This window comes from Ovis aries, chromosome 12, assembly GCF_016772045.2.
Source record: "Ovis aries strain OAR_USU_Benz2616 breed Rambouillet chromosome 12, ARS-UI_Ramb_v3.0, whole genome shotgun sequence".
In the NCBI taxonomy this organism is placed as follows: Eukaryota; Metazoa; Chordata; class Mammalia; order Artiodactyla; family Bovidae; genus Ovis; species Ovis aries.
In genome coordinates this window covers 2689585-2712545 of record NC_056065.1, presented here as the reverse complement: position 1 = coordinate 2712545, position 22961 = coordinate 2689585, and the positions used below count along the sequence as shown (strand labels likewise).

General features: G+C 56.6%; 2 protein-coding genes across 2 annotated transcripts in view; one reads left to right on the top strand and one right to left on the bottom strand.

Annotated features, from left to right (window-relative positions):
- Window positions 1–249: 249 nt before the first annotated feature.
- TMEM81 (transmembrane protein 81) lies at window positions 250–1456 on the top strand. The gene has a single exon (XM_004003964.6). The coding sequence runs from the start codon at window positions 250–252 to the stop codon at window positions 1078–1080; it is 831 nt and encodes a 276-aa protein (XP_004004013.3). The 3' UTR covers window positions 1081–1456.
- Window positions 1457–5026: 3570 nt separating this feature from the next.
- Window positions 5027–22961, bottom strand: part of CNTN2 (contactin 2) — a 34241-nt gene continuing 16306 nt past the window's right edge. Inside the window, exons 8-23 of the mRNA XM_042256963.2 lie at window positions 21624–21799; window positions 21215–21351; window positions 20630–20759; window positions 19106–19256; window positions 18853–18980; window positions 18215–18390; window positions 17588–17708; window positions 15511–15669; window positions 14676–14825; window positions 12497–12567; window positions 12009–12243; window positions 11547–11659; window positions 10386–10572; window positions 9997–10109; window positions 9369–9537; window positions 5027–9017 (exon numbers count right to left, since the gene is read on the bottom strand). Of these exons, the coding sequence (XP_042112897.1) occupies window positions 8908–9017; window positions 9369–9537; window positions 9997–10109; window positions 10386–10572; window positions 11547–11659; window positions 12009–12243; window positions 12497–12567; window positions 14676–14825; window positions 15511–15669; window positions 17588–17708; window positions 18215–18390; window positions 18853–18980; window positions 19106–19256; window positions 20630–20759; window positions 21215–21351; window positions 21624–21799 (2326 nt within the window). The 3' untranslated portion in view covers window positions 5027–8907. The remainder of the gene's footprint in view (window positions 9018–9368; window positions 9538–9996; window positions 10110–10385; window positions 10573–11546; window positions 11660–12008; window positions 12244–12496; window positions 12568–14675; window positions 14826–15510; window positions 15670–17587; window positions 17709–18214; window positions 18391–18852; window positions 18981–19105; window positions 19257–20629; window positions 20760–21214; window positions 21352–21623; window positions 21800–22961) is intronic.

Here is a 22961-nt window from a genome sequence, read left to right as displayed (position 1 = left end):
TGTGGAAAGAGTGAAGACTTTGGGAAGGTGCAAACAGTAAAGCAGCAGTATTGTGCCTTTTGTCTGCCCGTGACCTCACCTGTTAATAAGGACTGGACTTTAATTGTAATGTTTTTATTGACAATGCATGCGTCATATCTTTTGACTTTGAAGGCTATGTTATGTCAAAGGAATTGAGTTATGACGTGGTGGTGGATTTAGCTGGAAACCTCAGGTGTTGGCTGAGGGTAGTGAAATGCCTGCTAAGACATGAAGACTTTGGCCACTAGTTTCATCCTTGGGAGCCTGGTGTTGGCCTTCTGTCTACCTTTGCTGGTGACTTCACCTAAAACGCTGGCCATCCCTGAGAAACTGCAAGAAGCTGTGGGGAAAGTTATTGTCAATGCCACGACCTGTACTGTCACCTGTGGCCTCGGCTTTAAGGAAGAGACTGTCTGTGAGGTGGGCCCTGATGGAGTGAGAAGGAAGTGTAAGTCTCAGCGCCTGGAATGTCTGACCAACTGGCTCTGTGGAATGCTCCATTTCACCCTTCTCATAGGGAAGGAATTTAAGCTGAGCTGTCTGAGTCCAGACATCCTGGAGATCGGGCAGGAAGCTTTCCGATTCACCTGGAGACTTGCTCGGGGAATCATCTCAACTGATGATGAAGTCTTCAGACCCTTCCGAGCCAGTTCCTACTTCATAAAGTTTCAGTCCATTCAAGAGTATGACTCTGGGACCTACCGCTGCGATGTGCAGCTGTTAAAAAACTTGAGACTTGTCAAGAGGCTCTATTTTGGGCTGAGGGTCCTTCCTCCTAATCTGGTGAACCTGGATTTCTATCAGTCCCTTACTGAGGATCAGAAGTTAGTGGACGAGGGCCTGGAAGTGAGTCTGGGCAACTACTCCAGGCCTCAGCACCCACCGTGGAAAAAGAAGGTGGCCATAGCTGTGGGAATAGGAGTTGCCAGTGGCGTGACTGGCGGTGTGTTGGTGAGCATCGCGCTGTGCGGCAGGCTGAGGGTGATCCACGGCAGTGCCAGCCTCGAGACGTTACAAGCCTTGCTGCCAAAGGGCGGGGTGCTCAGGAAGCCAGAGTAGGCTTTCAGGGCCGTGTTCTGGCTGCCAGCCTATGGGCTGGCTAAGAGGGAGCTTCCGTTATCAAAGAGCTGAGCGGAGCGTGTGGGACAGGCAACATGAAGGTGGCTGTGGGCCAGTCTCTAACTGTGTCCTGGGTGGACCTCTTCCAGCCCTGCCCTGCCCACCAGGTAGCCGGTAAGCCTGCCTGCAGGCATCTCCCTGCTCCTGGGACGAGTGGTGTCTTCCACATGTGCGTTAATTTTCTGCCCTTTACAGCTTGGGTGCCTCCTACCGTGATCCCCCTTCTGAGCAGTATAATCATGTATAGAAGGGTATGAGAGCTTGTCTAGTGAAAGCAGCTTTTTCCTCTTCAATAAAATAATTCACAATAACTATACGGAGACCTAACCTTTTCTGCTCTTTAGTGTAAAATTTCTTGTCAGTTGTTGTCCGACCATAGTCAGTCTGGTTTTGGGTTAAACTCACACCAGAGTTTTTAGAACAGACATTGAACAAACTGCTTTGTTCGCAGCATATGCCCATTTGTGGCAGAGCTGAGGGTGATGACGACTGCAGCCTCGAGTGTGTAAGAGACAGTCGCTGAATGTTAATTTGACGCCCTTACACCTCCCAGGTGAAGCCTCCGTGCTCAGGGCTAAATTGAATTCCTGGCGGAATGTTGGATTTTTCTGCTGGTAGATTTCCCCTGAACGGTTTCTTGGCTTGCTTCCTGATCCTATCCTTCTAGCAACTTCAGTGCCCTGAAGTTTATGTTGCTGGAGAGGTCAGGTTGGTTTCTTAGAGCAATCAGGGACCCTGAGGGAGGGCTAGTACCTCCCTCCCTCAACAGGACATCCAGTCTTAAGAGGTCAGTCAGACTGTGTCTGAGATAGTTGGCTTGGCTTGTGGAACCCTCAGGGAAATGGCTCTTGGGTCACCAGCTGAGCTGATTCTGTTTGAGAGAATTAGCATTTCTTCTCTTCATTTTGCTGTCAGTACAGATGAAGTAGCCGCAGTAAGACTGGGACCAGTGGTTATCGTCTCTGGCCATACGTCTGAGTCACTCAGATAAGCTTTTGAAAAATAAGATTCCTGAGTCCCATTCTGAGGATGCTAACTCAGTTTAAATTATGACCAATGGATCTCTGTTATTTCTTCTATTTTAAGTAAAAAACTCAAGCCCATAAAAAAGTTGAAAGTTTTGATGGCACCCATAGACCCTTTAACTGGATTCACCGACTGCAAACATTTTGCTCCAATTCTCTTCCTCTCTAAATACATACTGATTTTACATGAAAGACTCGAAAGTGAGTCATGGACAGAGTGACCTTTTACCCTTTAATCATTTATGTATCTCTCAGTAAGGACATTCATCTGCGTAACTACAGTGACTATCACACTTAACAATTCCCTAATCTTATGTATAGTGGATACATCATTCCTCCCAACTTCTAAAATCTTGGAACTTTTAAAGTTTGATCCAGGGTCAAGTGAAGGTTCAGGTATTATATTTGATTATTTCTCTGAAGTCTTATTTTACAACAGATCCCTACATTTTTTTCCATGACATTCATATTGAAGAGGTATTTTGAACCTCTTGCATACATGTCCCACAATTATTTCCTCGTGATTTGATTCCTGAGGAATGAATCTCAAACATTTCTGACGAGCCCAACACAAATGGCATGTACTTACTGCATGACCTCGGGAGGCCCAGTGTCAGGGTGACCCGCCGTTGGCTGAGTGCGATCATTCGGTTAAGGTGGTGATTGCCGGATCTCTGCAGTGGTGTACCTGTATACGTGTTCCTTTGTAGTCTGTGGGGTGGTGCCTTGTGATTATCTGGTTTCTAAAAAATACTCACAGGTGTTTTGGAATCCATGATCTTTGCCTTATTACACGTTAGGGATTGCAAAATGATGGAGTTTTAAATTCATTTTTGTATCGCACTGCGTTTTTCTCTTCAGCGCTGTTGTTTTTATTCTTTTGAGATTTCAATGGGTTCTCCTTTTTATTCAGTGTATTGCATACAACCCATTACTGTTGTCATATTTTTGATGTTCAAGTTATTCCCACTTTGGGCCAGGAGTCCCTTCAAGCCAGCTCTTTTGTCCTTTCGGTGTGGTTCCCTTTGAGCATGTCAAAGTCAAACGTTGACAGCAGGATGCATCAGATGCACTCCAAACCGGAATCTCCAAGGGGCTCTGGTTCCTTTTAGTGTGGGAAGTAGTATTTAGAAACCACGGCGTCGGTGCTGGATGTGCTTATTGCCACTGGAAGGTCACTGCTTCTAGGCCATTTGTGTGTCCTATGTCCATATAAATCATGTGTTCAAAAGCATCTTTGTTTTTCGGAAGTTTTCTAGATAATTCTGGTATATAGCAAAGGTTGTTCTCAACCACTGGCCTACAGTCATGCATAGGGAGTCTTTAACTATTGCTCTTATTTTGAAAAGACCTTAAAATCTCCACACACCCTTTCTCCCAATCTCTACCTCAGATGGGATGTTACTCAGAAGACCTGGGTTGGTCCTCTTTCTGTGTAACGGAGCAAGCTAACTGACCCTTCGCAGTCCTCACCTTTGAAGCGCATGACTGTGAGGATCAGATGATAGCCTGTGAGTCAGACTGCTCTAAGCTGTGCAGTTCAGACATGTACAGAGCTGGGGACTGTCACTTCAGACCTGGACACTTGGCTGAAGCATTCAGGAGAGAGCTTGCTCTGCTTTGAAAGAGGACCGAAAAACATTAATACTACATTGATGAGGATGGTTGAGGGGTGCAGTGTGTTCCCATTATACAGATGGAAAGACCTAAGAAGAGCTAAATAACTTCTCCAGCATTCTATTGTAAGCCAGTAGTCAAACATCAGATGGGATATCTTACAGCTCTAGGTTTAGAGCATTCTGCATTAGTTTGAGGATGTGAGGGTACTGAATTGGGAAGAGAACAAAACCCAATTAAATGCAGCCTCAAACCCAACTTAGTTCTTTGTTTCTATGCGTGGGGCCTGTCTCTAAAGCGTCAAGGAGATGCTGCCTCAATTTGGGCTCCAGAATGGCCAATGCTTCCAGCATCCCTCTGGGTGCAAGGTAGCGGGAATGAAGCTGCGTGCCCTCTCAGGGCTCACTGTCAGCCTCGGCTTCCCTGTGCCTGGCAGGCCGGGGGCAGGCCACTGCTCACCTTGTCTCCCGCGCAACCAGCACAGGGCCCTACCTGCTTCACGTTGAGAGAACTGAACACTTAACAGCTGCCTATGTGTGTCCTGCATCTCGGGTGTAATAGATGCTGTGGTAAATGTTGAATGCAGAATAGTGTTGTAGTTGGAAAATGTTGACTAGAAATTCAAAAACTAGGCTGCTGTGAGCCAAGGCTGGAGGCACCCACTTCCCAGAAGGGGGTCACTCTGTCTCTGCAGGGAGACGACTGCCCTTTGGTACTGTTGAGTCAATACAGGTATCTCCTGCTTTTTGAAAGGTCACTTTCCACCACTTTGGAGTTATGAGAATCCTACATTAGTACCTGTTCTCACTAACTGAAAGACATCTGAAGAGGATTTTCCCTTTAAAAAAAAAAGAGTAACTGCTTCTTTGCTTTACACCATTTCAGCTTAAGAGTTCATAGGAACACTTGACGTTTGAGCTGCAAGAGAACCTGTACCTCAAATGCCTTAAAAAGCAGGGGAGCGGAGAACAGCATCATCACACGAACGCGGTTTACTGCCCGCCTGTCAGGGAGAGCCAGCCAGGCAGGGAGCTCTGCCCTGCTCTGCAGAGCCTGCCTTAAGGCCGCTCAGCCTAACTTTTCTCCCCTCGCAGCACTGGGTGCAGCGTACGCCCCACGTGCTGTGACTTCCTTGGAGCTGGCTGTGCGGAAGCTTGGAGGTATTGGATAGAGGCCTAGAGAACACAACAAGGAGACACTCTTCAGTCTGAGGATAAAAACACCCACGGCTGGTGGCAGCTGCCTCGCCAGGTTGAGAAATCATCTTTATTTAAGAACTGCCCGCTACCAGAGTCAATAAATAACTACCATTACAAGAAGTGTGAGAGAGGCAGGTAATAACAGATCAGTGGGAGCGGGTCCATTTTAACAAAAGCCGAGTTGACAGTGGTCCGATGAAGCCCCAACCCTTGCCCTTGCAAGCTTTTCTAAGCTGTGCAGACCCTGGAGGGGGTGTGTCGGTTGGAGTCTGGGGAGTCAGAGCAGGGTGGACCCCATCGGAGGGCATGAGGCTTCCTAGGACTGGGGGAAGCTATCTGACCCATCTTTTTCCCTCTTCATTTTCCTTTTATTGTCCTGCCTTCCCAAAGCCTATACATACAGCTGGCTCCCAGGAACCTCTTTCCGTGGAGCTCTCCGTGAAGCTCCTTAAGTGCCCACCTGACCCCCTGTGCTGCTCCAGGGGCCTCTCCGGCCGCCTCGCTCGTCTCCAGGATGAAGCCTGGTCTGACCTGAGCCAGGGAAAGAGGGCGCCACCCCTGTGCTGCAGACCCAGGCGTGAGCACCCTGCTGCCTCTCCATAGAGAGGAGCCAGCAGGCGTCACACTCTGAGACTAGGACTAGCACAGTCCTCCAGCGGGGAAGACACCAGGGCGTGAGGCACTCTGGAGTCAGCGCAGGCTCTTGCCCAGAGGAGACCAGACCACTCCCGGGACGGCCAAGGGGCAGTAGCGTGTGCTGGGCAGAGAATGCCTGGGGTGCACCGCACCTGCAACCACCCCCACCCCCCACCCCCCGCAAATGACGGAGACTGCAGTCACTCCCTAGCAGTGCGGGGGCCCCCCACAGGGAGGAGCGCCAAGACTTCCCGCGCTGAGCACATTTTGATTCCAAGAATGTCAGTCCCGAGGGACACTTGGAGCATCCTCTCCCGTCATCACCTGACCTAGACTCCAAGACACAGCCGTCAGAATTCCTCAGAGCCCCCTAGGAAAGGTCTCGCAGACATCTCTCTGGCGTCTCTGCTGTTGCTTTATCCCCTGGTCAACAGCCCTCCTGTTCTCTGGCACCGCCTGTGCCATCTGAGGCCCAGCGGGGGCACTGACACCGCTGGGCCCTGAGGCTGCGTCTGGAGAGAGCTCCGGGCTGAGGCACACATCGGGGCTGTGGGGCAAACAGCACGGTGGAGCCCAGACCGGGGCAGGCCGAGCCCGGCGTGTGCGGCGCAGAGGTTCTCCCAGTCCCTGAGGCACGCTCTGCCCCCAGTCCTCAGGCACTCACTGGCCACCGAGCTGCAGAGGGAGGCACTCGCTTGTGGCTGTTCCCCTTGGCTGCCAGCCCGATGCCGGGGCTCGGCATGACCGCGGTAGGAGGGAGCCGCAGCCCATCCAAGCAGAGGTGGTGGCAGGCCGGCCTCGGGCAGGGAGGGACTCAGAAGTTGCCTCATCTCACCTTCTGCCTCCACGCAAGCTCCTGTGCAGCCACCACCCCAAGAGGTCACCTGTCTCATTCGGTCTGAATCAGCTCGCAGCCTGAAGTCTCGGCCTGCAGGAGCATCTGTTTTTGTCTAGTTCTGAGTCCCTCCAAACAAGTCCTCCCTACACAGGCCTCAGGTGTGGCTGAGGGTGAGTTTTCCTAGTTACTAATAAAAAATTCTTCCTGGGTTTCCAAGAGGGTCGGTCTGCCCCCCCAGAACTAAGACTCTTGGTTGTGTCTCTGGCTTCAAGCAAGCCTAGGGCCGCAGCTGCAGCCACACAAGTTCTGCGCCAAAGCAGCTCAGCCCTCTCGGCCGGCATCTGGACACCTGTCCTGCTTCTGCCGCAGCTAAGGCAACGAAGAAAGAATCAACGCGACCTTGGAAGGAGGCTTCCTCCTTTCAGATTCCCCTTTCCAAGAGCGGGGTACAGGCCACCTCACAGCCTTGCAGGACCAGGCTGGGCGCTGGGCGGGTTTGGGTCTCTGCAGTGGCAGAGCAGTCACGGAGCTGAGCCCCCAGCACCGCATGGGGGTGAAGGACGGGGTCAGGTGAGGAGGGTTTGATCGGATGGCCCAGGGGGGCAATCCCGTGGGCCAGGGGCAGGGCGGTGAGTACTGTGGTGGCACAGAGAAGGCATGGTGAGCTTACATTGTTAAAAAACTGTAGTGGGTAAACATCAACATAAACCTGCCCAGTAAAATAGAGCAGGACTTAAAAATTTTAAAAACCATAACAAAATAGAGCTCTGACTGTAAACTACAGAAACCAGGCTCAGGGGGCCTGTCCCCTGCAAGATGCCTGTCCTGCTGCTCCCGTGCGCGAAGGGTCACCTGTCACAACGTAGACTTTGGAACCTCCTGGTTAAGCCTCCGCTGCTGCCTGGATTTGGGGTCCCTGTCCTTGCCTCGGCCTCTCTTGAAGCAAGGGTAAGAGGCACAGCGGGTTCCAAGCCAGCACTGCATGCTGAGGGCCCAGCAGAAGCCAGCTCAGGAGGCAAAGGAAGACGGGACCTCTAGCGCTCTGCACACGTGTGGGCTGAAGCCAGCCCTGCCGAATACCCCACCGTCACCCACCGGAGCCTCCTGAGCAGGGTCTTCACAGCCCCCTCTGCCCTTCTTGACCACCTTCTTAACCAGGTCATGGCTATTCAGCATGGCCCCCTTCCTCGGCAGACAATGGGCCTGGGACTGGTGGGAGAAGAGGGCCATTTCCGCCCCATCCCTGGTGGGCTGTGTGACCGGAGGCAGGCCCTGCTCCTCCCAACCTCCGCTTCCTCCCGGTAGAGCAGGGGCCTGGGCACACTGAGGTCTAAGCCTCTTCCAGCTCTGATGTGCCAGGACTGGCATCACACCCCAAGAGCAGGCCAGGGGGCCCCATTTACTCTCCCCCTCGTCTTCAGGGGAAATGCAGAACAGCACCCGAGGCCGCATGGGGGTCGGCTCGCCCAACGGCCCGGGGTGTTCCTGGGAGCGGGCAGGGCTGCGTTTATCCTCTGGGCTTCTTGGAAGGTGCCTGACTGCAGACTCAGAACGACTGCTCACGTTCTGTGGGACGAAGCCGGTGGGTCATGACAGCTGTCCCACCTCCTGCCCAGACCCTGGAGGGACCGCGCAGATGGGTCTTGGTGTGGTAGGGGGCCTCCCCAAGACGAGCCCTTTAGTCACCAGCCCCCTGTCGTGGCTTCCGTCACTCGGGGTGACAGGGTCGGGTTGGCAGTGTTGGCTAAGAGGGTGACTGCGCCTCAGGCCAGGTCTGGTGCAGCTTTCCAGCAGGAGGCCCAGCCTCTCAGCCCTTCGGAGCTCCCACTCAGCAGTGGGAGCACGGCCACCCAGAGCTGCGGGGCTCGGGCTGCCGGCCTGACACCAGGACACTGGTTCTCAGCCGTCTGGGCAGGTAGGGGGGCCTCCAGGGAGTCCTCGGGGACAGTGTCAGGGTCCAGCCGTGCTGCCCTGTCAGAGGGGAAAGAAGAGTCCCGGTCTTCAGGTCGGGCCCGCTCCTTAGACTGAGCGACGCTGCTGCTGCTGCTCTGTCCCACTTCAGCCCGTTCCTGTCCAGTGTTCCCGGGCTTGGGACTCTGCCGTCTGGGCCAGAGTCCACATGCGGTCCCAGAGTGCCATCTCCGCTGATACACAGATACACATCTAACTCCCTTCTTCCTGCCTTCCATGCAGGCACCCTAGAGGGCCCAGGCCTAGGGTTCAGTATCATCATGGAAGTTACTGCCTGGTGCCTCTCGATTAAAACAAAAAATCCTTGCATGGGTTCTATCCTGTGGCAGAATATGACATATCCTACCTCCTACAAAAAGGGCTCTGTAAATACAGTCAGTGTTTGAAACCAGCAGTTCTCAGGCACAGCGCTGGGCCACCTTGGCATCGGGAAGGGGCTGGGGCGGGTGCCCAGCTGTGGTGGGGAGGCAGGGCGCCGAGATCAGAGCTGCAGGTAGCGTAAGAGGACCAGAGCTGCCACGGAGTGGGTGAGGGCGGTGTCTGGATGTGGGGCTGGACAGACCGCGGAGTTCTCCACCATCATGCTGGTGCCTGAAACCAACAGGCGGGATGGGCTGAAGGGGCTCATCCCTGCCCCGCCCCCAGGACAGAGTCCAGACCTTCCCTAGGGAGACTCACAGAGTCTGCTTTCAGGACTGGGAGGTGCTCTCAGCCCTTCTTGGGCAGGGCTTTGTAGGACTTTTGCTCTTATTCCCGAGCAAGGAGCGCACCCAGCCCTCAGGGATGTCTGGGGAGGAGGGAGGCGGCAAGGGCGGGTACAGGGCTACTCTGCAGGAGGTCCCTGACACCGCCTTTTGTCTCCCTGGGGACTGGCTTGGGCTGGGATGATCCCTGTATCTGGATGGACCCTGATCTTTCTGGGGGAGATGGGCGATACAGCACCTCCGTTGCGCACGATGTGAACCTCTGCCGGGACCCCGTCGCCTCCTGGCCCTGTGGTCCGAATCTGCACCAGTGCGTGGCCGATGTCCTCGGGAACTGTGATTTCTATCCAGTTCTTGCTGGTGAGGTGAAGCGTGGGAGTCGGGTGTAGGTCGTTCTGGTACAGCATCTGTGGGAAGGGGTTAGCCAGCCAGGTTTCCTGACAGCGGGGCTGATCCTTCCCTGGCCCCAGAACGGGAGGAGCCCACGTGGCTCTCTGACCTTGAGGTCCTGCCCCCTCCTGTTGCCCGTTGACCAGGACCAGGCTCTTGAATATGCTCTTCCCTGGAGCCAGTTTCCTGTTCCCAGCAGCTGAACTGATTTTGTAGGCTCCTCAGACCAGAAGGGCCCCAAACGTCACCAGTCTGTCACCGCCCTCGTGAACCCTGCTTTTCCGCAGTCACCCCTCTTTCCTCCGTGCAGTCTCCACTGCATGCTCCCCAGAGACTCACTCACACAGTCGCCTCTCACGGTCCCAGACTCTCTGCTTACATCTGACTCAGACACAAGCTGCTAGCTGAAGCTCCTTTTGTTTACGGGGCACACAAACGTGCTGTCCCTCAGCGTTCAGTGCCTGCTCGCCCCTTACCTTGTAGCCGGTGACTGCAGACTCATTACCCAGCGGGACTACAGGGTCCCACTTGATACTCAGGCTGGAGCTCGAGAAAGTCCAGGAGATGTTGCCAGGGGGTCGCCGTGGAGCTGCCAGAGTGGGGAGAGAGTCAGGAGGAGTCTTCCCAGTGTTTCCCCACCACGCGCCCCCCTGCTTTCAGCCGGCCACTTTCTAGACAATCTGCCCATCACAGCTGTGCCCGGAACGTTGTTACCACTGCCTGAGAAACAGACTCCAACAGAGGCTGCAGAAGAGAGGTGCCCCAGAGGCCGTGAGCCCCACTCCCTTCTCACCATTAGCTGAGCGGCCTTGGAAAGTGATCCGAGAGCCCCCCACCCCTCCTGCACCCAAGCTGCCAGACTCACGCGGCTTCATGGTTGTGGCGTTGGCAGAGGGGCTGGCGGGCCCGGTGCCGGCCCGGTTGTAGGCCCGCACGGTCACGTGGTACTTGGTGCTGGCGTGCAGGCCCGTGACCAGGGCGCTGGTGTCCAGCCCTGCAGTCCTCACTCGTTCAGCGGCTGCCGCTTTGGCGCCGGCCTTCCAGTAGCGGATCTGAAGGGAGCAGGCGTCGCCAGGGGTCAGCGGTCACGCCCAGGGTCTCGGCGCTGCACTGTCCCGGCCCTGCCTGGCCCCTGTCTCGGGCTCGGAGCCTAGACACTTGACCATGAGGCCCATGAAAGAGACAAGCCAGTGTGATTTGCTGCTCCCTTCTTGATGCCCAGTGGAGGGCCCAGTCCAAGGAGAGAGCTAGTACCTGTGCTGGATGCAGGAGCAGGTGGCTGGGTACAGACTCCACCGAGAGGTGGCCTGCCGAAACCCAGCCCCACTCAATGAACTCAGGAGTCCTGTGGGGACTCTCCAAGGCCACGGAATGCATAGTTGAAAGCAGTGCCCCAGCCCCGCTGCCAGCAAGCTCATGATGGCTGCCCAGTAAATGCAAGCCCACTGGCACAGTCCTCGTGGCACCAAGGCCTTCTAGATACTCTTCTGAGTCAGGGCAGGGTTTGACGCTCTCTCTCCAGCGGGCTCACCTGGCGTATTTGCTGAAGCCCAGAGCTGACTACGGGGCTAGGATGTACAGCATCACTAGGGTTCCCCCTCAGACAACGACATTTTCTGCTGGTCCTTCTTTCCCTTCCTCTTGCTCCGTCTCACTCTCCATGTACCCCCACATGCACCCTAGTGGGCTCAAGGCTCGGGTCAGAAACCGCTAGGCCAGAGTTCCTCGGGGACAGGATGATGAGGGGGCTGTGCTGTTCTCTGCCGCCCTGAGCATGCCAGGAGAGCTGGGCTCTGGCACGAAAGGGGCGGGCCATGCCCCTCCTGGATCTCCTCCTCCAGGCTCCCACCAGGCAGTAACGTCAAGGCTGTCCACAGGCACCGGCCACAGGGCTGAGCTGCAGAGGCTGCATGTGGCGTGCCCATTGAGTGCAGCGGAGCTTCTGGGAGGAAGGCCGCGGAGCTGCGAGGCGGCCCTGCGCCCGACCCCAAGCCCTCCTCCCCTCCCAGTCCCTGCCAGCGCTCACCTCGTACCCCAGGAGGATACCGTTCATGTCCTGCTGCACGGGCTCCCAGCTCACGTTCATCTCCGAGGATGAGACCCCTTTGGCCCAGACCTTGGGAGGGGCCACCCTGGGCTCTAGAGACCAACACGGAATGGGTGTGGATTCCCGGGGCCTCCCTGTGTCCTGCAGAGCGGCCGCCAACTGGAACTGCTCTTGCGCAGGATTTTAAAATGCCCGAGGTGCAGGGTAGGGGCCTGGTAGGGGTTCCCAGAGCACCCCCCACCCCCGGGGGCCCACTTCTCTCGCAGACGGCCTTCCCCCTTCAGGCCTGAGCCGGGCGGAGGCTGCCAGGGCTGGGAAGGCAGCCAGGGGTCTCCCCTGCCCCGCCTGTGGAGCCCAGTCGGGGTGAGGGGTCCTTCCCCCACCCTACACCCGGCAGACAGGCCGCAGGGGTGGCGGCGCCTGGTGGCCCCGGTGGCCCACCTTCCTCGGCCGAGTACACGACGGCCACGAGGCTCTCGGGCCCCTCCCCGCGGCGGTTGTAGCTGCGGATCTTGACCTCAAAGGGCGTGTAGGGCCGGACGCTGTCGTTGCTGTAGACGAAGTACTGGGCGTCGGCGCCGGGCACCCTCGCGGTCTGCCAGCTGGTGCTGCCCTGCCTGCGGAAGGACACCAGGTAGCCGAAGCCGCCTCCGTGCTGGTACTCCCGGGACATGGGCTGGGGGCGAGAGAGCGCGTGGGCGAGGGGCGGCGGCCGCCTGCCCCGCCCGGCCCCCGCCCCCGGCGTCCCGGGACTGCGGCTGCCGCCTGCAGCGGGGGCACGGGGCCCAGGTTCGCGCCGGAGTCAGGGCCCTCTCTGCACGCCGCGCCCCTCCGGATGTGAGTCCCAGGGGCGGGGCGGGCCGCAGGTGGGGAGAACCGCCCTCCCAGAGCACCGCAGGCCTGTTCCTGCCTCTGTCCTCGCTGCTTACCGTCCAGGTCACAGTGAGCTCTCCCGGCGCTCCACCGCCTCCGCTGAGACCCGACGGGGCTACCGAGGGCGCTGTCGGGGCCAAGGGACAGACAGTTAGTGGAGACGGGCCTGCGGCTGCTCTGAGAAGCACCGCAGGGTCAGGACTCCCTTCCAGTGGGCCCTGGCTACACGCCCACAGAATGGACCACCTGGAAGGAATGGACAAACTCTTAGAAATGTGCAGTCTCCCGAGACCAAAGCAGAACCAGGAAGACATGGGAAATAGGAACAGACCAATTACCAGTACTGACATGGAATCAGTAATTTGAAACTCCCAAGAAACAGACGTCCAGGATCAGATGGCTTCCCAGGTAAATTCTACCAAACAATTAGAGTTTACATCTGTTCTTCTGAAACGATTCCAATGAGCCCTGCTTTTGTCCACTGGGTCCCTTTGGATGTGGGCTCAAGAGTCAGGTGGATCTGAGATCAAATTACACCCCTGCCACTTACTAGCTGTGTTTCTCTGGACAAGTTATTTAACCTCTCCGAGCCTCTGATTCCCTTCTCCATAAGATAAGGATAATAATGTTTCTCTCAAAGGCTGTAAGACAAACAGAATTAAACGAGACAGTGGCTGGCTTATACATAGAACGCACACTCTAGAAATGAGCGCTAGCCTCATCCCTCTAGTTGGTGTAAATGCAATAACAACAGACCAACTCCACTTTTCTTTAAGGGGAATAAATAATCCAGAAGCGCAGTTAATCCAAAAAACATTTCTTTTGGGTTACATGGTGTTTTTTGGTGTGTGTGGCAGATTTAATTTCCTAATTGTCTCTAGTAGTCAAAAAGGCTGCTATTAAAACAATGTATTTAATTAGACTGTGAAGCTTGGCAGGGAGTAACTTGGCTGAAGGTCAAAATATTTCTGCAGCTGACACAGCGAATGGAGACTTATCACTTGGTTCTGATGAGAGTTGAGGGCCTTCTCATTTGCAAAGGGTACTTAAACACCTATTACCCTTTTCAGAGTGGAAAGGTTGAGGCCCAGAGCAGTTAAGTGACTTGCTTAAAGTCACACAGCTAATAAATGTCACAGTTTGAATTTGAACTCAGGTCTTCTGATTGAAAAGCTCACCATCTTTCTTCTGCATCATGGCTTTGTACTCAACTCCTGAATACTACGGTGGAGGAGACCACTTCTCAACCTTTGACTCTCCAAGTTCAGTCAAAGAAAATGCTCCTTCTGGAATTCTTACTCAGGAGAGGTACCAGTTAAAAATGTTGACTGATTCCATAGGGAGCCTGGAGAGTCGGCCTGGGGCACATAGGAAGCTGTTTCAGGGACACAAAAAGGCAGACCCTTGTCCCACAGCTGGTGGGGCGGGCCTGGGTGGGTGGGGAAGGGGAGGCAGGTCCTGACTCCACGCTGCTGGCCGTGGGAGCCCAGGGCTATGGTCCTGGGCTTCACCTTCACCTCTTCCTTCCCCACCTGCCTTTAAGGGAGGGGTGTGGGCAGGTTGTCCATCCCTTCTGCTGCCAAAGAAACCATCTAAAGAAGGACTTAGAGAAGCTGGCAGCTCACCTAGTGCCCTGCACAACACACATCACTACCTGATTCCTGCAGCTCGTGTCTGTCCAAGGAAGAGAGCTGCCCCTTACCCCATGCTCCTCGGGTCGAGTCCCTGCTCTGACAGTGTGACCCTTCCTTCCTTCAAGCTCTGGTTTTTCCATTTTTTAAAAAAAATTAAACTTTTAGGGGCTCCCTTGGTGGTCCAGTGGCTGTGACTCTTGATCTCTCAATGCTGGGGTCCTGGGTTTGATCCCTGGTTGGGAAAGTAGATCCCATATCCCACAACCAAGACCCTGTGCAGCCAAATAAATATTTTTAAAAAATAAAATTTAAACTTTTAGATAATTGTAGATTCACATGCAATGGTAAGGCAGGCCTGTTTCTTTGGGTGAACAGTTTGGACTGGAGGGCTTCCAGCCCTGACCGCCTGGGGACCAAGGCACAGTGCGTCGTGCAGTGTAGCCGCCTTGCCCTGACATAGGTTCCTTCCGCATTTGTTCTGTTAGAGTCCGAAGTCTGGTGAGCAGGGTTGGAGCTCCATGTAACTGCTGTTGGCTTGGAGCATCCTTTAAGGAGAGCTGGTGTCTGTGCCCTGACACTACTTCTCACCCAGGGCTCTGACCTGCTTCCTTGGTCTGGATTTTGCTGGAGGGTCCACTGGGCTCCCCAGTGCCTAGGATGTTGCTGGCTAAGACCCGGAACTCGTAGTCCATCCAGGGCGTAAGGCCAAGCACCTGGGCAGTTTCAGCGTTTCCCTCGATGTTGGCGGGATCTGCAAGGCACAGGGAGTCAGTGTCTCACCGGTCTGGATGCAAAGGGCAGGGACTGGGTGCGCATCACGTGCTTATATCCAGCTCTCACACTGGTGCCTGCTATTTACTAAAAGTCAGTGCCTCTTCTATCAGTGACGGGGAACTAGGAGGCAGACCTCCCCACCTTGGAGCCTTTGTAAGATGTTGTGAGCACCCTGTAAGATGTTGTGAGCACTCTGTACCCCAGGAATGCTTTCATCGCACCAGCAACGGTCCTGCCAGGGCTTTAAGGGTGCAGACTGAGCCTCCTCCTCCAACTCTTGCCCCGTTCTCCTGCTCCCTGTGTGGCCCTTTTCCCTAATGGCCTGGGAGCTCCTCCAGGCAGAGAGGCCTACACCTGTCCCCCTTGGAAGCTCCAGGCTCAGCCTTGGCCCCCAAACCCCACCCCCTCCAGCACTCCTGCATACGTGCTGGTTGCTCAGTCATGTTCAACTCTTTGCGACCCCGTGGACCACAGCCCAGCAGGCTACTCTGTCCGTGAGATTCTCTAGGCAAGAGTACCGGAGTGGGTGGGTTGTCATGTCTTCCTCCAGGGGATCTTCCCAACCCAGGATCGAACCCAGGTGTCCCGCATTGCAGGTGGATTCTTCACCATCTGAGCCACCAGGCTAACCAGTGCCGACCTAGGTAGGACCTCACACTTACTAGTCCGAACCTGCTTCCATTTCCCTGAAGGCAGAGTGCGAGCTTGCAGGGTGTACTTGGCAATGGGGCTGTGGTTGTCAAAGCCACGGCTCCAGCTGAGCTGGACAGAGGTGTCGCTGATGTCTCTCACCACCACGCCTCCTGGGGCACCTGGCGGACCTACGCCAAGACGTCAGAGGAAAGTGGGTCAGAATTGCAAAGCTTCCAATGGGAGCCAATCTCCTTCAGGCCTGCGTGGGCCGCTGCAGTACCAAGGGGGAGCAGCAGAGGGCGCAGCAAACACACGCTCGGTGGGAGGGCAAGGATCGGGCGGAGTGAGCTGCTTGCCCGGAGGAAGGACGTGTCCCGGGCTGGAGGAGTCACAGAGGCCTGAACGGACTTCGCAGCATGAGCCTCTGATACTCCAGTGAAAGTGTTAGTCACTCAGTCGTGTCCGACTCTGCGAACTTATGGCCTCTTTATGCGCCCGCCAGGCTCCTCTGTCCAGGGAATTTCCCAGGTAAGGATACTGGAATGGATTGCCATCCCCTTCTCCAGCCTCAAGAAATTTCTCCAGGCTTGGAATGTGTTTAGAAGTAGATTTTTATAATTTTGGCTTTGGAGAAAGGGTATTCTATTCATTCAGTACCTGCAAAGGCCCTCGGCATGAGTTCAGCTCAACAGACTTGTTAAGACGTCCATCACAGTGGGGGTGGGGTGGGAACCCTGTACCTCGGACCAGGACCGTGGCCTCCCTAGACGCACCGTCCACCACCGCCTGGCCTTACCTCGGACCAGGACCGTGGCCTCCCTAGACGCACCGTCCACCACTGCCTGGCCTTACCCCGGACCAGGACCGTGGCCTCCCTAGACGCACCGTCCACCACCGCCTGGCCTTACCCCGGACCAGGACCGTGGCCTCCTTAGACGCACCGTCCACCACCGCCTGGCCTTACCTCGGACCAGGACGGTGGCCTCCCTAGACGCGCTGTCCACCACTGTCTGGGCTGTGCACGTGTACTTCCCACCGTGGCCTCCCTAGACGCACCGTCCACCACCGCCTGGCCTTACCTCGGACCAGGACGGTGGCCTCCCTAGACGCACCGTCCACCACCGCCTGGCCTTACCTCGGACCAGGACGGTGGCCTCCCTAGACGCGCTGTCCACCACTGTCTGGGCTGTGCACGTGTACTTCCCACCGTGGCCTCCCTAGACGCACCGTCCACCACCGCCTGGCCTTACCTCGGACCAGGACGGTGGCCTCCTAGACGCGCTGTCCACCACTGTCTGGGCTGTGCACGTGTACTTCCCGCCGTGGCCTCCCTAGACGCACCGTCCACCACCGCCTGGCCTTACCTCGGACCAGGACCGTGGCCTCCCTAGACGCGCTGTCCACCACTGTCTGGGCTGTGCACGTGTACTTCCCGCCGTGGCCTCCCTAGACGCACCGTCCACCACCGCCTGGCCTTACCTCGGACCAGGACGGTGGCCTCCCTAGACGCACCGTCCACCACCGCCTGGCCTTACCTCGGACCAGGACGGTGGCCTCCCTAGACGCACCGTCCACCACCGCCTGGCCTTACCTCGGACCAGGACGGTGGCCTCCCTAGACGCGCTGTCCACCACTGTCTGGGCTGTGCACGTGTACTTCCCGCCGTGGCCTCCCTAGACGCACCGTCCACCACCGCCTGGCCTTACCTCGGACCAGGACGGTGGCCTCCCTAGACGCACCGTCCACCACCGCCTGGCCTTACCTCGGACCAGGACGGTGGCCTCCCTAGACGCGCTGTCCACCACTGTCTGGGCTGTGCACGTGTACTTCCCGCCGTGGCCTCCCTAGACGCACCGTCCACCACCGCCTGGCCTTACCTCGGACCAGGACGGTGGCCTCCCTAGACGCGCTGTCCACCACTGTCTGGGCTGTGCACGTGTACTTCCCGCCGTGGCCTCCCTAGACGCACCGTCCACCACCGCCTGGCCTTACCTCGGACCAGGACGGTGGCCTCCTAGACGCGCTGTCCACCACTGTCTGGGCTGTGCACGTGTACTTCCCGCCGTGGCCTCCCTAGACGCACCGTCCACCACCGCCTGGCCTTACCTCGGACCAGGACGGTGGCCTCCCTAGACGCGCTGTCCACCACTGTCTGGGCTGTGCACGTGTACTTCCCGCCGTGGCGCAGCTGGGCACTCAGGATGGTCAGATCCCCGACCGTCTCCTTCTGCACACGGGGGACAGGGCGCGGGGTAGGTCAGAGGACCCTCCCCTGCAGTGAGTCAGGGGACAGGAGGTGCGGCTCACTGTCCCCCGCTCCGATATGCCCTCAGACCTCTTCACCTCGCTTCGTGGGAGGAGTCAGCTACTTTCCACTTGGTACCACCGGGGGTTAAACAGCAGTTTTGTTGTTGTTTTCAGAGAGGACAGTCAATGTTGGTTCCGGTTAATAATATCATCTGCCTTGTGGGGCGGGGCAGCAGGATAGTGGGGAATTAATCTTGCTGGATGCTGGGAATCCAGGCTTGCCCCTAACCTTCTCCTGCGTGCACAAACTTTGAGTGGAACCAGGGAGCTGCCTGTCTAAGGGAGGGTGTTTATGGACCCAGGGATGGGCTTGCCAGCATTCCTGCGGGAAGGGGAAAGGCTTTGGGGTGGTGATGATTAAGGACATCTTGGGTCCCCTGTCACCAAGGAAGGAGGAGCCCTGAGCTCTCTGGCCTCAGGCCTTACCATGCTGGCCCTTTGGTAATGACCCCCAGGCTTGTCAGAGTCGATGGGGAAGTCGTCCAGGGTCCAGACGAAGGTGAGGTCCATGGTGGGGTCGTGGGAGGCGTGGCATTGCAGGGTCAGGTTGTCACCTAGGTTGATGTCGGCGCTCGAGGGGGCTAGCGTGATTTTGGTTGCATCTGCCAAGACAACGGGCCCCTGAGTGGAGCAGGAGGCAGGCCACGGCGGGGCAGCAGGCCAGGGTGAGTGGGTTTGCCTTGAACCCCAGGAAGAAGAGAACAGGCTGCGTGGCAACAGTACCCTGACCTGCCAGCAGCCCCCTGAATGTGTGGGAGGGATGGAGGCGCATATCCTGGATGGTGGTCCCCATTGAGACCAAACCCCAGGGTAGCCTCGAAACGGAACTGGTGAACACGTGTCCCCCATCCTGAACTCCTCCCACCTCCCTCCCCATTCCATCACCCGAGGCTGATTCGAAAGCTACTATAATATTGTAAAGTAATTAGCCTCCAATTAAAATAAGTTAATTTAAAAAAACCACGGAACTGAGAGGAACAGAGGAACACAAGAGCCGGGTGGTGGGGAGGGAGGGCGCCCTGCAGAGCCCGAGCGGCTGACCACAGCCGAACCGCAGCCCTCACCTCGCACGGACAGGGTGCCTGTGCTGTTGGCTTTCCCCATGAAGTTCTCAGCAAAGCAGGTGTATTTGCCTTCATCGGACCGACTGATGTTTCTGATGATCAAGGTGCCATCCGGAGTCACGGTCACTCTGCAGCAAGGACGGAGCGCACCTGGCTGACCCAGGAACACCCTGTGGTCCTGCGACGGGGGTGGGAAGCCAAGGAGAGGGAGTGGAGCTGGAATCGCTGGGGGCAGAGGGGGCTGGGCTCGTACCTGCTGCTGTTGACCAAAATCTCAGTGCCTTTGCTCCAGAGCACCACGGCCTTGGGAGCGGCCCGGGGCTGACAGGGGATCACAACCTCTCCTCCTCGGGCTGCAGGGATGAGACGCCTTACGGGGTTCAGCCTGAAGTCGGGGGCAAGCGCTGGAAGAAGGGGAGAGCCCTGCAGTCACCCAGGGAATCCAAAGAGTGCCCCTTTTGCTTGATTAAGACGCCACCTGGCTACACGCTAAACATCTGATGGGCTCTCTATGGGTGACTCCCAGCAGCACCACTTGTAAAACAGCCAGGCTGCAGCCCCTTCTCCTCACCCCCCGCAACCTCAACTACCACCAAATCTCCGCTGAACTACTGAGAGCCCCTTATTTGGTCTTCCTGTTTTTGCATTTTCTTTCTACAGTCTTCTCCACACAGCCGCCAGGAACATCTTTTTAAAGTCACGCAAGTCAGACACTCAGAATGAAGCCAACACCTCCCAAGGGCTCACACAGCCGTCTCCGCTCTGACTGCAGTTCGCTGCTTCCCGCACCCACTGTGCTCCAATCACCTGGGCCATTTTTCCTTTTTCTCTTCTGTCCCGTGAAGATGCCATGGGTTTTCCTGCCTCAGGACCTTTGCGCTTACCATCGATTTTGCTTCCGAATGCCCAGATCTCACATGATTGATTCACGTCCCAAATGTGACTTTCCCCAGAGAGGTCTTCCTTGACCCTTCGCTCTAACTGACCCACCTTACCCCCACCACTCTGAGGGATTTTCTTTATACTGTATTTTTTATGACTATCTGAAATCATCCTTTTAAATTATTTGATTTTCTGTTTGTTTGCCCCTCTCCACTGAATTGTAAGATACTTGAAGGCAGAGACCTTATCTTTCATCCTGACTTCTTAGGAGGTGCTGAAGAAATGCTAGTTGAATGCATGAGTGAGTCTTAGGTAAGCCTCACTGCAACTCGATGAGATAGGCACCATTCTGTCCATTTTCCAGATCAGGACACAGGCTGCAAGCTCAAGTCACACAGCTAAGGCTGCTGGGCCAGCTGACGCTTGTAGGCACCTGTTACGTGATGGGCAGGTTCTCTATGCTTTAGCTCTATCATCTCCTGTAACCTCACAGCCTGTGTGAGGGCTGGACGATGATTTCTTGATTTTATTAATCAAGAAACTGAGCCACAAAGAGGTTAATAACTTGCCAAAGGCCACATAAGCAAAGGGGCTGCATTAAACCCAAATCTAGCTGATTTGGTTTCCAGTGACTTTTGCCACTTTTTTTTTTTTACAGCAGTAGGCATTTACTTTCAGATGTGGGTCAAGCCGGAGACCCTGTCCTCTGGGAGCGCTCTGTCTAGTGCCTCAGCTCCTGTCTTCAATCCCTGAGTGCTACTTAGAAGCTGTTGGAAAACTGCCAGGTGAGTGTGCGAATGTAGACATGCCGCTGCTCAGAATTCCTGACCCCCCCCCCCCGCCCCCCCCCCCCCAGCGTGTCCCTGGGGACATCCTCTCTCCCTGGGCCCTTTACCTTGCACCGCCAGCTCCGCGCTGGCGTAGATGGTACCGTGCTTGTTCTCCGCCACGCACTGGTACATGCCCGAGTCCTCCAGGCTCAGCTTGGAGAACCGCAAGTCCCCAGCCAGCACTTCTACCCGGGCCTGTGCAGAAACGCCCGCCCCAGGCAGGGCAGGGGCATCAGGACCCCTGGAGCGCCCGCGTGGGCGCTCACAGAGGCGCGCAGTGGAGACCGGGCTGCCTGGAGAAAGCCCCCCTGTGCGGTCCTCTCCAGGGCCGCCTGGATCCCAGGCTTCAGAGGTTCCCCAGCCCTTCCATGTCGGCACGTGGAAGCCAGGGGGCTGAGGGACCGACCCACTCAGGACCACCGGTGCGTTTGTGGCTGAGGTGTGCCTGGACTCAAGTCCCAGGACCCTCCAGTCAGGATTCTCTCCAGCTGACCGGGAGAACGTGACTCGGATGTACAGAAGCACCTAGAACTACCCTCCGGCACCCTTACTGGCCCAGAGGGCCCCCGGGGGTGTGGGGGGGAGGGGACCAGGGAGCAGAGCGCACTGAGCTGGGGGTGGGGGGGGGGCGGACGCCCCAGGTCTCCTACCTGGGAGGTCAGAGGCTCCCCGTTCCGCAGCCAGCGCACTGCCGGCCGGGGCTTGCCGGCGGCGGCGCAGGCCCAGTGGAGATCGGAACCGATGTCAGCCTCCCTATCTGAGATGACCCGGAGCCACTCGGGCTGAGCTGTGGAGACCAAAGGGAGCGTCTGCCGCGGAGCCGGGCAGGGCCTCGGGGCTAAGTCTCCGGGACAGTCGGACAGCAGAGGGCGGAGGGTCCGGGACCGGGGCGGGGGTGGTGGGCGGTGGGGAGAAGCAGGTTCACGAAAACCGGCATTTGGCGCCTCTGCCAGTAGCTTTGAGCGACTTAAACCTCTGTAGCGCGTCCCGTGCGCTCTGCAGCTCAGGGGCCGCCTCTCGGGACCGGGACGGCGGGGCCGCGGGCGCCGGCCGGCCTACCCTGCACGATGATGCGGCCCTGGACGGTGTCGCGGCCCTTGGCGTTCTCCGCCTCACACTCGTAGGTGCCCTCGTCCTCGAAGCCCACGCTGGGGATCTGCAGGGTGGGCTCGGCCGTGGCCCACTGCGGGGACAGGGAGCCGTCCACTTTGCGCCATTTGATCCTGGGCACGGGGCTGCGGGGAGACAGAGCCAGGGGGCTGGGCGGGGCTGGGCAGGCGCCCCGTGCCTCCCGCCCCTCACGCCCACCAGGCCCTCCTGGGACGCTGGGCAGGTGGGGAAGGGAGAGGGGTCCAGGAAAGACGGGGAGGGGGGCAGGGAGAAGCTGCTCCCGGGGGCTCAGCGCGCCCGGGGCCTGCACCCCGAAGCTGGCTTGCCCTCCCCCCAGCCCCTCAGTGGCCTCTCCTGGGCCCTGCCTTCCCAGCAGCGGCCTGAGACCGAGGTCTCTACGGGTCCCTCTCCTTTCTCCTCAGCGGGGCCTGGCCTCTACTTTTCAAAGGGGATTTAGCTGTTAGTAATCTGTGTACTAAATTGACTGAAGACTCAATGACTCTTATGTGCTTTCAAGATGGGCTTTCTGGAAGCCCAATCAGTCTCTACAAAGCAGGGGGCATCCTGGGTAACCCAGGAGATATAGGAGGGAGGAGAGGACCAATGGTCAAGTTACATTCTTTCATTCATTATAGGGACATTTATCCAGCACCTGCTAGCAGCTTAGCACTGGTCCAGTGAGTTCTTCTCCCAAGCGGGGAAGATTTCTGTTACAAACTTTCTATCTTAAAAGGTAACTGTTAGCATCCATAGAACACTTACTCAATGCCAGATACTGTTCTAAGCACTGTATGTATATTAGTTCATGCAAACCTCATAATAGCCCCAGGAGGTAGGTACTATTATTAACGCTAGGTACAAGTAGGGAATGTGAGAGCTGGACTATAAAGAAAGCGGAGTGCTGAAGAATTGATGCTTTTGAACTGTGATGCTGGAGAAGACTCTTGAGAGTCCCTTGGACTGCAAGGAGATCCAACCAGTCCATCCTAAAGCAGATCAGTCCTGGGTGTTCATTGGAAGGACTGATGGTAAAGCTGAAATTCCAATACTTTGGCCACCTGATGCGAAGGGATGACTCTGATGCTGGGAAAGATTGAGGGCAGGAGGAGAAGGGGACGACAGAGGATGAGATGGCTGGATGGCATCACTGACTCAATGGACATGGGTGTGGGTAGACTCCAGGAGTTCGTGATGGACAAGGAGGACTGGTGTGCTGCGGTTCATGGGGACGCAAAGAGTCGGACATGACTGAGCAACTGAACTGAGCAAATAGGGAAACTGAGGCTT